The 16,255-nt window shown below is 35.0% G+C and overlaps 1 protein-coding gene across 1 annotated transcript; it reads right to left on the bottom strand.

The window, feature by feature from the left end:
* Positions 1 to 14,057: 14,057 nt before the first annotated feature.
* Positions 14,058 to 15,242, bottom strand: LOC145685447 (glutamate receptor ionotropic, kainate glr-3-like). Its single transcript, XM_081757845.1, has one exon. The coding sequence runs from the start codon at positions 15,240 to 15,242 to the stop codon at positions 14,058 to 14,060; it is 1,185 nt and encodes a 394-aa protein (XP_081613971.1).
* Between the last annotated feature and the right edge of the window lie 1,013 nt (positions 15,243 to 16,255).

Below are 16,255 nucleotides of genomic sequence, written 5' to 3' on the forward strand. Positions count from 1 at the left end.
ATGATTATCGTTGTATGTATTTTAAGCTTCAAATTCCTCGACAGAATTCGCAACGATAAGAGATTTTGAACGAAATAATAACACAAATTCCCTGCACAGACCATTGCAACAGACAAAAGCAATCAGCATGTATTCTTTTACATATAAGAGCTGTGTTCAAGAGGCTTGTTTTGAACTTCTTGTTAATTTTGACCAAACTTTCTTTGATTGGTATACAGATCCACTTGTAGAACAGCTAAGGAAATTTAGGAGTACAACTATTTACAATGTTTCATACGATAGATAAGAAATGAAATTTCAATACATTAGGAACTACGTGGTTTTAAAATGTTCAAAATGGGAGACCGGACTAATTTTCAGTAATAATGGTAAACTTTTGAAATTTTATTCTGTATGGTACTACACAAGTCCCACTTTCATTTCGGTTCCTTTACGCTGAAAAACATTTTGTGAAATGTAACGGAAACTCATGGGAAGTCTTCTTTGTCAGTTTCTCAATATTGATTGATGGAGCTAAGTAATATATTTAATGTTTGTGTGTTAAAATCCAAAATATAAATTAGCTACTACTACATATCTTTGAAATTACAGTAATTACTTAATTTATTAACGAATGAAAGTTCTCAGTTTAAGGTTACTTATTATTAATTAACATATTAAAAATACACTAACATATGTACACACACACACACACACACACATATATATATATATATATATATATATATATATATATATATATATATATATATATATATTGTACACCCATGTCCAAAATAATTATCGCATATCTATAACTGTCTTTTTGTAACAATATAGTTTGATAATGATTTTGCAGGGTACTTTTAATATTGACACTATGTATATAAATCGGGAAATGTATATTTGTGGTAAATTTCATAGGAAAAGAATTATAAATACAAAAATTAGAATGAGTAAAACAAAATGTTGCTAAATGGACAAGAAAGTTTTATTTTCGTTTTATTGTTCTTATTTACTGCTCTTTTGACATGAAATTTGCGACATACATGTCTTTACCGATTGTACACATACTAACATTGTAAGAAATACCGATCGAATTCGTTGTCAAATTATATTCCTAGAATAACATATTTAGAGACAAGCGACAATAATTTTGGTCATGAGTGTATGTTTATGTACGTATGTATGCAGATAGATAAAAGTACAACTAGATACGAATGTACAAAACAATATCCAGGCGATAAAAATAGTTGATTTTGTAATGAGCCCAATAATTCCTTCAGGTTAGATGCATTTTAAAATAATAAAAATGATCACGGGTAGAGAGAGATCAGTCTTTGAAAAAGACGAAATTCGTTGGGTTAAATTCTGACCCATTAAGACCCTATTCTACAATTGTTTCAATTTCGAAAATAATAGTATTCCCCTTGCTCACCTTAATTTTAATTATTCACGCGCAAACAGCAGCTTGTAAGTGTCTCCTTACTCCTCTCATCTTAATATCTTCATTCTCATCGTCATGATTAATGCGATTGAGTAGAAAAACGGGATTATTTAATGAAGTCCATCACCATCAAAACGCCCAACACTATTTCAAACTTCGACCGTTCCTGATTTTGGAAACGTTCCTGCGTACATCGTTAAGTCGTTACTCGGCACCTTGTACATCACATCGTCATTAACACTTTCCAGCCCGAATTTTTTTGTGTGTTAGAAAAACATATGTTTACAGTATTTCCTGTTGCAATGATTCCACGTCCTAGATCCTCTGTTTTGCTTCACCGAGAGTAAGTAGAGGTACCAAATTATGAGATTGACCCGAAAGAAGACTGTTATGATTACCTGGGGAAACTCCGTGAATTAATATTAGATTTATGATTATAAAACGTTAGTGATTCCAAATGTTATCATTGGGCTGGAAAGGGTTTTAAGAAATTATATATGATAAATTTATTTAAGTAATAACATTTCTTGTGACTTTTATTGAAACGTTTGTATTGCGATCGGAAGGAGCAAGAAAAGTTTACGAAATGTATTTCTTTGCAAACCGACAACAATACTGATTTAATAGGCCGTCAATGCTTTCGCGTAGCGGCGCTTCGTTTACTCTTTTCCAATATTTTTTTTCTTCTTTATTAAGCGCTCTTTTGCTATCAGCGCCCGGGGCAGAGGCCCCGCTCTCCCCTCCTCGTAGCTACAGCTCTGCGTGAAAGACACGTTGGTTTGTTGTTGTTTATCTGCTTGACGACAGATAACGGTAACATCTTAAATCAGGCCTGCTGCTATACCGACCAGGTCACTAAGTCATGACTGTGACTTTTAAAGGTGTCAGAGTGCAGACGGCTTTTTTCTTCACTCTAAAACTTTTCCGACAAACACCGTGTGCGTGGGTTTTCTCGGGGTTTTCCCGTTTCATCCCACTTTCTTCATTACACCATTTCATTCATTTCTCATAATCACCTACTCCTTTAACCTAACCGGCATAAGCGTGGGACGTAAAACCCAAAGATTTCATTTCATTTTCTAAAACTTTTCCTACGAGTTTTAATAATAATTAAAGAAAATCTCCAATTTCTGATATTTTATATTTTCATATAGAAAGATCGTATCATTTTTTTTTTAAAAAAAAAGATAATTTATTATTTCGATCGTTAACAAAAAGAAAAGAACTCAAAAGGAAATTTATACAATTGAAAAGTTGATCAGATCTTTTAGCCATATCTTGTATAGTCAAGGAAAAATAGTATTTCTTCCAGGAATACTTTCTGAGGTGACTTTGTTCCCTTTCTGTACCCCAGTGGTTGCCCACCTGTAAGGGCGCCGAATGTTCTGTAACTTTGGGGGTATTCGGATGTGTGTTTGGTTGTAGACAAGGGTCTAATAAGGAATATATGAGGATTTTAAGACAAATTGAATTCAAGTTATACTAAATATTGTATATTAATAAAAAATACATATAACAATAAAGAAACATATGAAATATATATTCATAAAAATACATGGGTGCTCACATGAGCATTGAGGGGGCCCGTATCCCCGGCCTCCAGGATCGGCGCCCTTGCCCAATTGCCCCTCGAAAATATCTCTCTTTCCAGGTTTATATCTCTCTTTCCAGGGTGCGTTTTATAAGCAAATAGCGACCTAATCTATCCTCCTCACATTTTGTATCCACAACCTCATCGGGAAAATTTTCTAAGAAAGATTTAATAGAAAGGCTAGCATGCTCGAGGAGTAAACTTAAAGAGAAGAAAGTAAGATGTAATGAAAAGGTGATTTTTCCTTACCTTTGCTATTAAGACTACAAAGAGGAGCAAATCAGGAATTTCGTCAAAATAAAATCGCTTTTTTATTTGCTGGTAGAAAGACTTTACGGAAATTTATAGGAGTGCAGAATACGATACCGGAATTTTTTAAAAATCTAACATAAAACGGTATGAATGATTGGAGTTCCCGTTGTGCAGTTGGGCGATCAAAGTTGTATTTAAATTTAAAAATTCTGTTTTCAAATTTTTCACATGGTTACTATCTTGGAAATAAATTGAACACAACCTAGAAGTTTGTACATTTAAATTATTTGTATTTAAATTATTTGTATTTTCCGATCTCTTAACTGCGAATTCTTATACTTTCTCAAAGTGCTTTCCACCACACATTCACATGTTTCCATTCTTCGAAACTATCTCAAAAAAGCTCTGCCATCTTTCAGCAGAGATCTGGGCACACTTATCTTCCCAAGCCCTTAGTAGGGTGTCATCGCTTATAAAACGCCTTCCTTTCAGTCTGGTCATCACATGAGGAACAGCGCGAAGTCACAAGAAGCAAGATCTGGACTGTACGGAGGGTGCTCTACCAGTTCTTGTCCAGTGTTGGCCAAATGCTCTGAGCAAACTTTTGAACGATGCGCTGGAGCGTTATCGTTGCAAAGAAACCATGTACCCATCCTTGGGTTTGAGCACAACTGTTTCAGAGCCGTAAGAACTTTAGGCAGACATTCCTCGGTATACCACTTCCCTGTAACTGTCTTCTGTGTTTCTAAGACAACTCGGTCGACAATTCCTCGCACAGCAAAAAATCCACCACCATTCTCTTCTTCACTAATGTGGACTTTCTAACAGCCACGGGGGTCTCCTCATCTTTGTTTTGATCCTTGGTCGGGACGTCATAATACTAACGCCAAGTTTCGTTAATTGTCACAATACCGTTCACAGAGGAAGATTTCCATTTTCATATTTTTGCAACATTTCACGGCACCATCTAACACAATGTGCCATCTGCTCTTCGCTCAAGTCATGTGGTACCCCAAAGGTACAAATATTTCTAACTCGAAGGTGATACCGGAGAATTGCACGAACTGCTGGTTCGTTAATGCACAAACATATCTCTATTAGATGCTATGTAACCCATCTACCTGTCTCAAGCATTTTCCTTACTACAGCAACGTTTTGTTCAGTCACAGAGAATTTCAGCGTTCTCAAAGCTGAAATTTCCATTTTGAAAGTCTCGGTACCGCCAAAACATCGTTGGATGACGAGGACAATCCTCTCCAAGCACAGGAGTCATTTTCTCTAATTACTGATCAACACTTATATTACTTGCAAAATTGAAGAGCAAAATTGACCGGCATTCAGTTTTTGACCACGACGACATCTCCACTTCTCTTCACGAACACATTTGAAAATCAACTGACACTGAGACAATGATTAGAGCTTCTACAGTGCAGGTTTGGGCATGTCGAAACACGCGCTACGTTGCAAACTCCTGTGATGATCTGTTCTGTTCTTTTGCAAAACTTTCCTAGTGCCCTTATGTATTTTGCCTTAGAATTGTTCAGCCTAGTGGCAGTAGCACAAGTTAAAGGTATTTCTCACAAGGTTAAGTGTACTTATGTCCTGGCGACGTATCTGAGCATCATTTCTAATTTCTCAATAATACTAAAGACAAGCATGAAAACCATGTAAGTTGAAAACAGCTCCATTTCAATACCAGTGATAAAAGCACGCGTCATCAAAAGATGTCCTCTGTTCTGTATACGTACCGTGGTCCGATCTATACGCTGTTGGGACGGTGCAGCAAGGTTCTGTAGAGCCTTGACAATTATACGCCAATTTAAGCCTTAATGCTATATACGAAATATTTGATTTTTACGTCCCACGCTTATGCCACTTAGCCTAAAGGAGACGGTCTTAATGCTATATACAATAATGCCCTTCTGATAGGTGTGTATGCGACTATTTTAGAATGGACACTTCTTTGCAAAAAATAAATCAATAACGATTTGAGAATTGGAAAATCTTAATCCTGCGTCCATTCTTTAAATTAATTTACGAGAGTGTTGTTGTTCAAAGTAGTGTTTATAAAGATTTTTAAAAATAGTGAGGACAATGATGCCAATTTGGAGTTCGAAAAAGATTATTACATACGTTTATTATATATTTTTTATCATATTAGTAGTATTATACTTGCTGCTACAATTATTCCGTGCATAATGAATATATGGTAATATTTTGTAATACATATATGATAATTGTGAAGACAAAAATCGATAATTTCCAAGGATGTTATATAATAGAGGATCTGCCCATACAACAAAATCGTGAAGCCATACGTCACAGCATCGCCACACCTACTCTGCCCACTCCGCGCCAATAAGATCGCAATGTTTCGAGCCAACAATCATGGCGGAAACGAGAGTAGCCAATCAGACGTGCCGGCTCAGACGATGCTCGGTTGTCTTTTGGCTTCATTGAATTCATATGATGAAGATAGATATGGGCAGATCCTCCATTTTATAACAACCTTGATAATTTCGTGTTTTAATTTTGGCAACTCTAGTTCTTCGAGGAAACACTAGTAGCACTACTTTTCTAGCTTGTACGGTCACTTGACAAATCATCCAAGTGATGCGGGATAAGTCATAGCTGTCAGCATGTGGCTTTTCACGATTGTCTTGCAGACATGCATGGAAGTCACGTGACAGGATTTGTCAGAAGCACTTAATGACTTCACAGCAGGTGTTTGAAAATTTGAGGTGTTAAACAGTTCTAATCACATATTTATTTTCGTGAACAATCTCTCTTATAAAATTCATTCTACTGAGACTATTTTCACAAACAGTATTATAGTTTACTTTTTCTTGTAAATACATTGCCTGTTAGATGCTTGGTTGAGTTTGGATTCTAAGGTACCTTACAAAACCAAAACTGTAAGACTGGCGGCTGGAAGAAGTTAAAAGAGGAGTAGTGTTTCTCATTGTGAATGTGTAGTTTGGTAAGGTTAATAGATCAAATAATTATGTAACTTGTTGAGCTAATCTTGGAAATAATGCAATATGAATTTCAATAACTAATACTGGTAGATATCACAATGCTATCCACAATTTACAAATTTCACTGAGTATCAGAGAAAGATGAAAGTACTAATTATTTCACTTTAATATTCTCCTTTCATTTTACTTCTTATTGTACAATGTTTTTTTTTACCTAAATTCTTAGGAATATTTTAAGACTAAGACATTGGCATACTTACTCAGACGCAATATAAATCAATATTTCCATTTAATGCGTTAATAATGTACCGTATTAATTTAGCAAATAAAGTATTGTCACAGATATTTTTAAACCTTGTCAATTGCCTAACTCCTCAGGAGTCAGCACCACTAGCTTAAATATTGTCGGGTCGGAAACTTAAGGACATCTACAGAGAAAATTTATATTGACGTATTGACTGTTCGTTTTGTCAATCTGCGCATAAATATATATACATCATGAGTACTTGTGTGCAATGTGATATTGGTTTATTACATCGACAATTATATCCTGTTTACTAAGTCATAAATCGCTGACGGAAAAAAAGGACACTTACTTATGTTAATATGTTTACTTACTTCAAGAGAGGTGTATATTTTACGTATAATCTACACAAGATATACGAGATATATAATAATAAAAGATAAATGAAGTACAAAGAGAAAATCCTTTTTATTTACTGAATTGACAAAGTGCTTAGTACAAGAATGTAATTATCATTGTTTGTATAACTGGATAATTCTACCATTGATAGGATTTTTTGGAACTAAGTTGAATAATGCCACTACCTATCTGCTGGACGAAAAAGAAATCTATGCAAAGATTCGTTAGGAAGGATAATCTTGTTATTGACCCTGTGACCTTCAGATTTCAAACTTCAATCGGTAATTACTTAGGCATGCTTGGCCTAAAGAACTCAAGATTCTTAAAGTGCTTAGTACTTAATGGAGTGCTACAGCAATTAACAATATTGCAAAATACAACGATGTTTCTGAGTACGAGCTTTGTTCAGAAAGAAACCGTACTTAAGATATTAACGAAATGGATTTTGATTTTCTGCTTGACACTGCAGTACAAAGGGATTCTTCTCAAACATTTAATAGTAATTTCATCATCTTAACTTGTGTCATTATGAGACTGTGAGCGTTGAAATGAATTTGTGCTCTGTACTTGTGACGATTTTGTAGAATTACGAAAATGAAGAGTTTAAAACAGCAGTATGAGTGTCAAATTTTGTTTTAAATTGGGGTTAAATATTTACAGGAAGAATGCATGAGCCGAATCCAATGTTTGTGAGTAGCTTCAGCCTTTCAAATCAGGAAGAAGACGAGACGACGACAATTCATTGAAAAAAGAAGACGAGACGACGACAATTCATTGAAAACGAGACGACCATCAATATCACGTGATGACGTTCATGTTCAGAAAGTGAGAGGTGTTGTACGGCTAAATCATCGTACAACCGTCCTCCAAATGGCTGATGATGTAGAAACCAGTAAATCATTCTATCATGTGGTATTAGTTGCGAAATTGATCATACATCATGTTACTGCAAAATTCATTTCACGGTTACTACAAAACGAAATAAGAGTGGAAGTTGTGAAGATATTTTGAATCGTATAAAGAAAGAGGATAGCTTTAAAAAAACATAATAACCAGTAATAAACTTTGGGTCTATGGCTGTGACGTTAAAGCAAAGTCACAATCATTCCAATAGATGAGAAAATCTTCATCCAAACCCGGAAAAGTACGTCGAAGTACAGCAATCTGCACTTTGTGCGTTTCCATCATCCTTAGTGATGACGTGACTGAGCGTATCAAACAGTGCTTGCCTTCTTTCTTCGCCCTTTCTCCAGTGTACTTTTCTATTACTCTTAGTGCTCACAATAATCGTTGGCTTTGCAATGTAAAGGATTAATTCTTTTGCATAACTTTTATATTAATTTAAATAATTCATAAAAGACTGGCTATCCGATCAGTCAAATAAATTAGGATTCTCAAATAAACATAAAACTGTTAATCATACTGCTAATTAAGATGGAAACTTACCTTATATTTGAAATGGAACAGTCACTGTAAATATTTACAAATTGACATGTTAAAACTAAAATTTACAATGATTACGTGCATCAGAAAATAAACACCATTTCGGAGGAATAAAACGTATATACGTATGTGACAGAGTAAGAATGTTCCAGATATCTTTTACAATTTTTGTCCATTGCGTCACCTTTTCTCTGTATTTTAGTTTTGTGTTTCATATTTAGATATTACATTTGAATGAATTCGGACTCTTACAAACAGTGAAATAATGGTATATTTACATTCAAAAACACAGAACTTTGAATCTTCTTCAAATTTTACATGGTACTTGCGTTTTGTTCACCCTATTAGGAAAATATGAGCAAAATTGGCTTTCTGTTTCCTCCATGTGTTACTAAATAAATTTAATTTCTGTCATTACCATCAGTAGATGGTAATTGCTCAGTTCGAATTCTTAGACCTGATCAATATTACGATATTTGTAAGCTATTTTCCTGGTATATAACACGAGATCTTCATGAGATGAATCTATCATTCTGTATCATACGTTCCTAGACATAGTCCTGCCCACGAGACAGGACTTAAGGCTGTCTCGTTTCGAAAAGATGTAAAAACGCTGGCCCGTCTCAAAAAGTGTCTGTTTCTATTGGGTGATCTATCTCGTTTCGTAATTCACAGCAAACAGTCTGTCTCGTCTGGCGGGCACTACCAAGTTTCGAAAAGTGAAATTCAGCTGAGCCATATATCTGTTAATTAAGACTTTTCCTTAGCATTCTACTTGTAACACTCTTACTATCATGTTCAATTACAGGATTCTCTTCGTTCAGTCTCTTGGCCCAATGATTTCATTGCGGCCTAGCTACACTCATCCCGTATTTTCAAGGGTAAATTATTAAGTAAGAATAACAATAAATCTAACTAAGTAACAATAGGCGTACCCTATTTTTAAACACTGTAAGCAATTGGTGATCACAATCCACGAAGCTGTGGAAAGATTGCTTTCAAAAACACATTTGTTCACCTTACCTGTCAAAGGAAGCGATAAATTAGGTACTTTCGCATTTCATCATATAGGCCAATAAGTAGATTTGACGACTGTGTGATGAAATTCAGTAGGCTTCTGTGGCCTTATACAAAGGAAAATTCTTTGTGATTCAAGAAGTTTCGTACATCTAAATAACTTGTTAATTTTTCAGCTCAATTTCCTATTACATTTAAGTTCATCACATCAAACTATGTATTTGGCAATTTGAAAAATTTAGCCACTTTTCTCTCGGAAGGTAAAAAATATTTTAAGGCTGCTTTTTTTTTTTAACAGCTGAGTTGCACATAAAACTTGTTGCATTTCGCGGAATGTAACTAAAAATAGGTCTAATACGGAAAGAGAGAGAATTGGAGTTCTTCGTAATTTTGTTAGTCTAAAACATATTCAACTGTTGCTTTCATTGTGACAGTATCCGAGAATAAACAATTTGTTTGTCAATAAAAAGGTTTCTAAATTTCAGAAGATGTGGTCCGTCAACAAGTTGACAAGGGAACATTTTATATTGATAGTAGCATTGCCCAATTAAACAATACGTAATCGATAGAGAAGTGAAGAAAAGTGTGAAATCCAAAGTTTTACGGGCCGATACTCAGAAGCACAGGAGATACAGAGGAAAGAAGGCTCTAGAATCATGCGAAGATAGCAATGCAAAAGATACAGACACAGAAAGAACTTCAAAATCATTAAAGTAATCAAAATGACATTTACACAACAGTATAGTAAGCAACTATTGTACCCACAGACATGCTCAATAACATCATATGTAATGCAGTGTTGCAAACTGAGCTCAAAATGAAGTTTTGTTAAATGGCACGGAACACAAACTATAACATGTAGAAAATCTAATTATGAGTAGAACCATACCTGTGAAGTCTTGATGTACAATGTTGCCAATGTTTGAGGATAGGCCTATATGAATTCCTATATGGATCTTGGATGTAGAAGATTACATACAGTACCAACACACTGCGGAGCGCTTTATCAATAGCAACACTGAAAAATTGACCACCAATAATGTTTGAGGCAGGCCTGTAGTCAGCCCAAAAATATAGGGAGGGGGCAGCTGAAGTTAGGGGGGCCCGATGCAACCATATTATAGTTCATCACCATATTATGTTCATTTGCCAGCCTACTGTGAAAATTTTAGGGGACCAGCCAAAATTTAGGGGGGCCGGCCCCGTAGACCCCCCTTGATACGGGCCTGGTTTGAGGTGATACAATATTACGTGCATCAGAAAAATGAGCTTGCTAATCAATTGTCAATCCAAGAGCATGCATCATTTCAGTTTTCTGTGTTGTGTTTGATACTATTCTAATTTTCCACTTTCGCAAACCTGCTTGGGCACTGTGCTTCGTCCCTTATTTTCGTACTTCAGTGATTATATTCTTGTTTGTGGTCTCATATTTTGGTTTTAAGAAGTTTGGATCGTGTATTGTATGTACTCTTCTACATCCGAGATACATATAGGAATGCATATAGGCCTAGCTTCAAACTTGGCAACACTGTACACCATGACTTCATGAGGTATGGTTCTACTCATAATTAGATTTTCTACATGTTATAATTTTTGTTCCGTGCCATTTAACAAAACTTCATTTTGTTCTCCGTTGGCAACACTGCATTACATATGATGTTATTGAGCATGTCTGTGGGTACAATGTTTGATTACTATTTGTTGTGTAAATGTCATTTTGATTACTTTAATCATTTAAAGTTCTTTCTGTGTCAGTGTATCTTTTGCATTGCTATCTTCACAAGATTCTAGATTCTTCTTTCCTCCGTATCTCCTGTGTTTTTCGATGTCGGCCCGTAAAACTTTGCATTTCTCACTTTTCTTTACTCCTCTGCCAATTACACATTGTTTGATTGGACATTGCTAATATCAATATAAGATGTTCCCTTGTCAGATATTGCTTGGATCTGTCGGATTCGCAAAACAAGAGTTTCTCAAATGTGCCAGCTTCTGAGTTGGAGACGGCGACACCTTGAGAATATTCGGCGGTGCGAACAGCAAAGCTTCTTGCAATCATGAAATGAATAACAGTTCTTTTATATATACAGGGTGTTTCAAAACAACACCGACAACGTTTGGGAGGTGATTCATGACACCAAGATAAGACAAAAAGTATAGACCAACCTTGGTGCACAAATGCTTCCTTTCGGAGTTATAGGTTGCCGAAAACGTGAAAAAATGAACTTCAAAGGTCCATAGCTACAAACCTATGGGGCCTACCGTAGACGGTTCAAGACTTTACGTAGGAACTATTATGTGTTTTATTCAAAAATACATGCTTCAGAATCCTGCAGTATTTCCGCTGCAGTTTTTATAGAGGTAGTTAGTGAGTACAGTACTTCAGATTATATGCCCGTAACTAAACTGCGTGTACAAAAAATGTTGCGTGAGTAGCTTAGGATTCTGAAACATGTATTTTTTTAATAGAGCACATATTAGTTCCTAAATAAAGTCCTGACCCGACTACGGTAGGTCCCATAGTTTTGGAGCTATGGTCCTCTAAAGTTCATTTTTTCATGTTTTCGGCAGCCTAAACTCTGAAAGGAAGCATTTGTGCACCCAGGTTGGTCTATACTTTTCATCTTAGTTTGGTGTCAGGAATCACCTCCCAAACGTTGTCGGAGTTGTTTTGAAACACCCTGTATATAAAAGGCAGAATGAAGGTCGGCCAAAGAAAGTAGTACAGAAACTCTGATTGTTTTCTCGGCGATTACAGTTGGGCTTTTCCGGTCTCTCTTGGAATCCAAATATTCGGAGGTATCGAAGAACTAACGAATAGAATTTCCATTTGTAAACCAACTCAAACACCCATAGCTTGGTACAAGTATCGAAATTTCTCCTGCTTCTTCAGCTGAATTGATTCATTAGAGAAGAATGTCAGCAGGCCTAACTCGGCAGAATGACTGCCCAGAGCAGAAGTGGACGTGGGTGTATATAGAATCTCTCCTATTCTTGGACAACTAGTTTCGTCGGAAAATGGTCAAGACGTAAACGTAAATTGGGTAAAAAAGATGGAGTTATGGATGATCTCTCCGTTTACTCACGATTGCATAAAGTTACATGAAAAACATGATTCAGCATAAGACACATTAATTGTCTGTTTTAAATGAAGAAAGTTCATTGTTCACTTCAATGTTTTTGTACACAGGAATTAACACAAAGAAAAAAATAATGAGAGCTGGATGAGTCCTTATCGGATCCGATCAATAAGTAATCAAAAGAGAAAGTTAGTTTAGAATCAATAAATAATGCTCAGAGAAAATAATAAAACAAAAATACATTCTTTTCCTGTTAAAGTTTATTCAAAATTGTTTATTGGTAATATACAATAACCAATCAATACTCGATCAGTCTATAGTTGTGGGTCACAGATTCACACATTCCTGCCACTCAAACGTACGATATATAAACAAAATACTTTTTTTATATCATCAATTGTTTGTATGTTTGTATTTTTTTTAAAATACTCTGTATATAACTTTAAAAATTGAGACGGGAAGAAAATATACAAACACTAAATAAATAGCTTATTTGGGAAGTCTAACACTGTTTGTATGAAGACAAAAAAACATAACCAAACATTTTGGAAGTACTGATTGAGAATTTTCAACAATCTATATAAATCGAATATCGATCAAACCTTTTATGATTACATTGGACGACAGTTTCAATGATATAAGGCTCAGATATGTGATTAGCTCTCAAGCTTTAATGTTTATTTTACTATAATATTGCTTAGAAATTAGACTTACGTATATCAAGCGATATATTATGTCGGATTCAAAGAAAATTACATGCTTGAGGCTGCGTTCTCATGCGTTAGTTTCAAGAAACACGAGGAAAAGTGATTGTTTATAACATTTAAAACTATATACAGTAGACTTACGAGCATCCGGCTCGCAACTATCCGGCCTCCGTAATATTCGGACTAGTTTTCTTTTATCGTAATTAAATGAGGAAGGCAAGGCGTTGCATTGGAAACGTTGCCAAAGCATTGGAAGCGGACATCTGCTACAATCCTCCCACATGTGCGCAAAATACAAAGTTGTGACAGGAAAAGAGCAGCGTTTCTCTTGTTCATTCTTTCGTCAGTGTGTAATGGACCTCAATACAGTATGTTTACCGCTGTTCGAGATTATAACTGTACAGCACGTACAATACTGTATTCATAAATTGTTCTTGGAGTATGTTTAATGTTTTTTAAGTGAACAACAATGAAGATTTGAAATTGAACTATAAACGAAAAAAATGTATTGACTATGGAGAAGAAATTACACACTATACAGAACTCCGGCCAATCCGGCTTTTTTGTTAACCGGCCTGCCCTTCCGCTACATTAGACCGGATACTGCGGTGCCTACTATACTTCGTTACCACTACTGGTATAGTATGTCTTTTATTGATTTATTTATTAGTATTACATGTGAAAAAATACATACAATGTGATTATAATTATTCTTCTTCGTTTTTCCTAATCGTGATACATGTAATCCAAACTGTGACGCAAAGACTGCTAATAATGACACTCATATTGATAACACTAACACACATACTACAAGTAACTATTGGTTATCTTACTTCAATTAGTTTCTTTACAAGATATAAATGTCGGTATTGGTATTTACCAGTTAGAAAGGTAAAAAACCTTGCAAGGAAACGTAGTTTCTCTTATTGCTGCTTGTTTCGTTTTAGTACGATCAACTTCTTTATACCCACTTTCCTTCTGTGCCGAAAATAAATCAGTTCACTTGCAAAGGCATACAGCGATACAATAAAGCCCAAGAAGATAATATAAAAAGCAGATTGCATATCTTCCAGTGAAATACCATGGTTTCTTTTGCATTCTACTTTACATTCATTATTATTATCTCGTGTCTTTCCCATTTCATCCCGATACCACTTGGAAATGAGACCACTTTCACGTATTCTACTAATTATACTATTAAATTGAGACACGAAGGGAGAACCTTTCGGAAATTGTATTATGCGAAGAAGGATTCCAAGAGATTCTTTCACAAAATGGAAGTGCTCCGTACACGATGTACAGGATTTAAATTTGTTTGAGGCGTACTCAAGTATTTCATGAGATGCAAACACAGCCACTCGCCTACCTTTCGTTATACTTTCCACTAATTCATTGTAATCCATACCAGTCTTGTATCTTTCATATAAATCCCACAGAAGACTGTTGGTATTATCCTTCAACAATTTGTAACAATAATTGTTTCCTGCTGGAGTTAATTTGGACTCCACCAATTCTTTTATGGTATTGATATCCTGGTAATAATGGGGAACTGTGAAAACACTAACAGTTAATCCTGTGTAAATGGACGATATGATTAAACTGAAATAAGTCCACGTGAAAAGGACAATACGAATTGTGTTATACTTGGGTTGGAACGTTGAAATTTGGAGCAAAACACTAAACATTCTCAAGCATGTGTAACACAATTTCACCTCTTTCTCCACAAAGTTAAACTTTTGAACCTGATTATTAGCTATAACCAACAATCCATATGCTGCTAATATTGATGCTAGTACTTCCAACTTAAAGATATGTAACAACAATATCCAGGGTGGTATTTGATTGCTTTTAGGTACTAAAATTGCTGATGCATCAATGCCATAATAATCAGAATAATCTGCTACTAAATATCTCTCGTAATTCAAAAGTAAACTACTAAGTGCAATATCAGCTTCTTTCCTCTGAATGTCACCAATTATACCCGACCAGCTACCATTTTTATGTTTCTTACCAATTTTTCTCCAATCATTAATCTTAATTATCTTTGTTGTGTAATTCATTTTATGCCTTAGAGTTTCAAATAATGTGTTTAGATAACCCGATACCATTTTTGTTCTATTTGAACTTTGAAACGCAAACACTGGAAGGACATTAGTGTAAAGAGTAGTCGCACGTAATGTATACCCATAAAAATTCTGAAAAATTGTCTTGGAATATGCTGTCTCAAAAATAATTCTATTTTTAATAGTTGAGCTTAAAGATAGTTGTTGAATATTACATAATTTCAAGAAATGACGACATGTTGTTACGTATACACCTTCGGGTTGTTTACAAGAGTAATTCTGAGCAAAATGACATATATTGATTTCAATAACTGCAGATCTAAATATTTGTGATTTGGCTAGCAATGACAGTATACGTTTAGAATTTGTATAGGTTTTGTCATGATCTCTACTTAATACATCGTCCTTTTGTATGTGTGAAACGATTACCAATAAGAAACGTCCTCTCCTGTTCGTATAAGGGAAATCTTTCATCAGTTCAACTAAATGAGCAAAAGATTCTGATAAAAATATAAAATCACTCTCTTCTTGGAATAGATGTGTTTTGTGCAGGACACCATTAGTGATTGGACTGTTGTGACTTGTAATTAATGATGGCGTGTTCGTATTTCCAATTACTCTTAGCAGATGATATGTCCTGTATAAGAGATTATTGTTCCCCGTATGTATTACAATAAGAAGACGAGATTCTGGTAACGTGAACGAAAATAGTTCGGAGATAGTTTTTGATACTCTTAAATTGTCTTCTTCTTCAGTTAAGGTATTCGTTAGGAGCATCGAACTTTCTTGTACGATACATTCTGTCAAAATAAGCCAGGTAAAGTGTTTGATGTAATTCATTATTATCAGACCAAGTTATACTTTCAAAATTTGATGTATTAATGGAAGAGGATCTGAAAATTATCAGAAAATAGAAATAAGTAATATGGATCATACTTTTAGCAGATGTTGATTTTATTTATTCACTAAAAAGTGTTCGTAACAGTCAGTTATCTTATTACTTCCATATGACGAGGGTAAGTCAAAAATGATTAGCAATGTTGACATAATTCTTCTTA

The sequence above is a fragment of the Thermobia domestica genome, chromosome 5, assembly GCF_964235325.1.
Source record: "Thermobia domestica chromosome 5, izTheDome1.hap1.1, whole genome shotgun sequence".
NCBI classification, from domain to species: Eukaryota; Metazoa; Arthropoda; class Insecta; order Zygentoma; family Lepismatidae; genus Thermobia; species Thermobia domestica.

Excerpts from the sequence above, each read along its gene's own strand:
- LOC145685447 (XM_081757845.1), bottom strand. The coding sequence starts at position 15,242 with ATGGTATCGGGTTATCTAAACACATTATTTGAAACTCTAAGGCATAAA.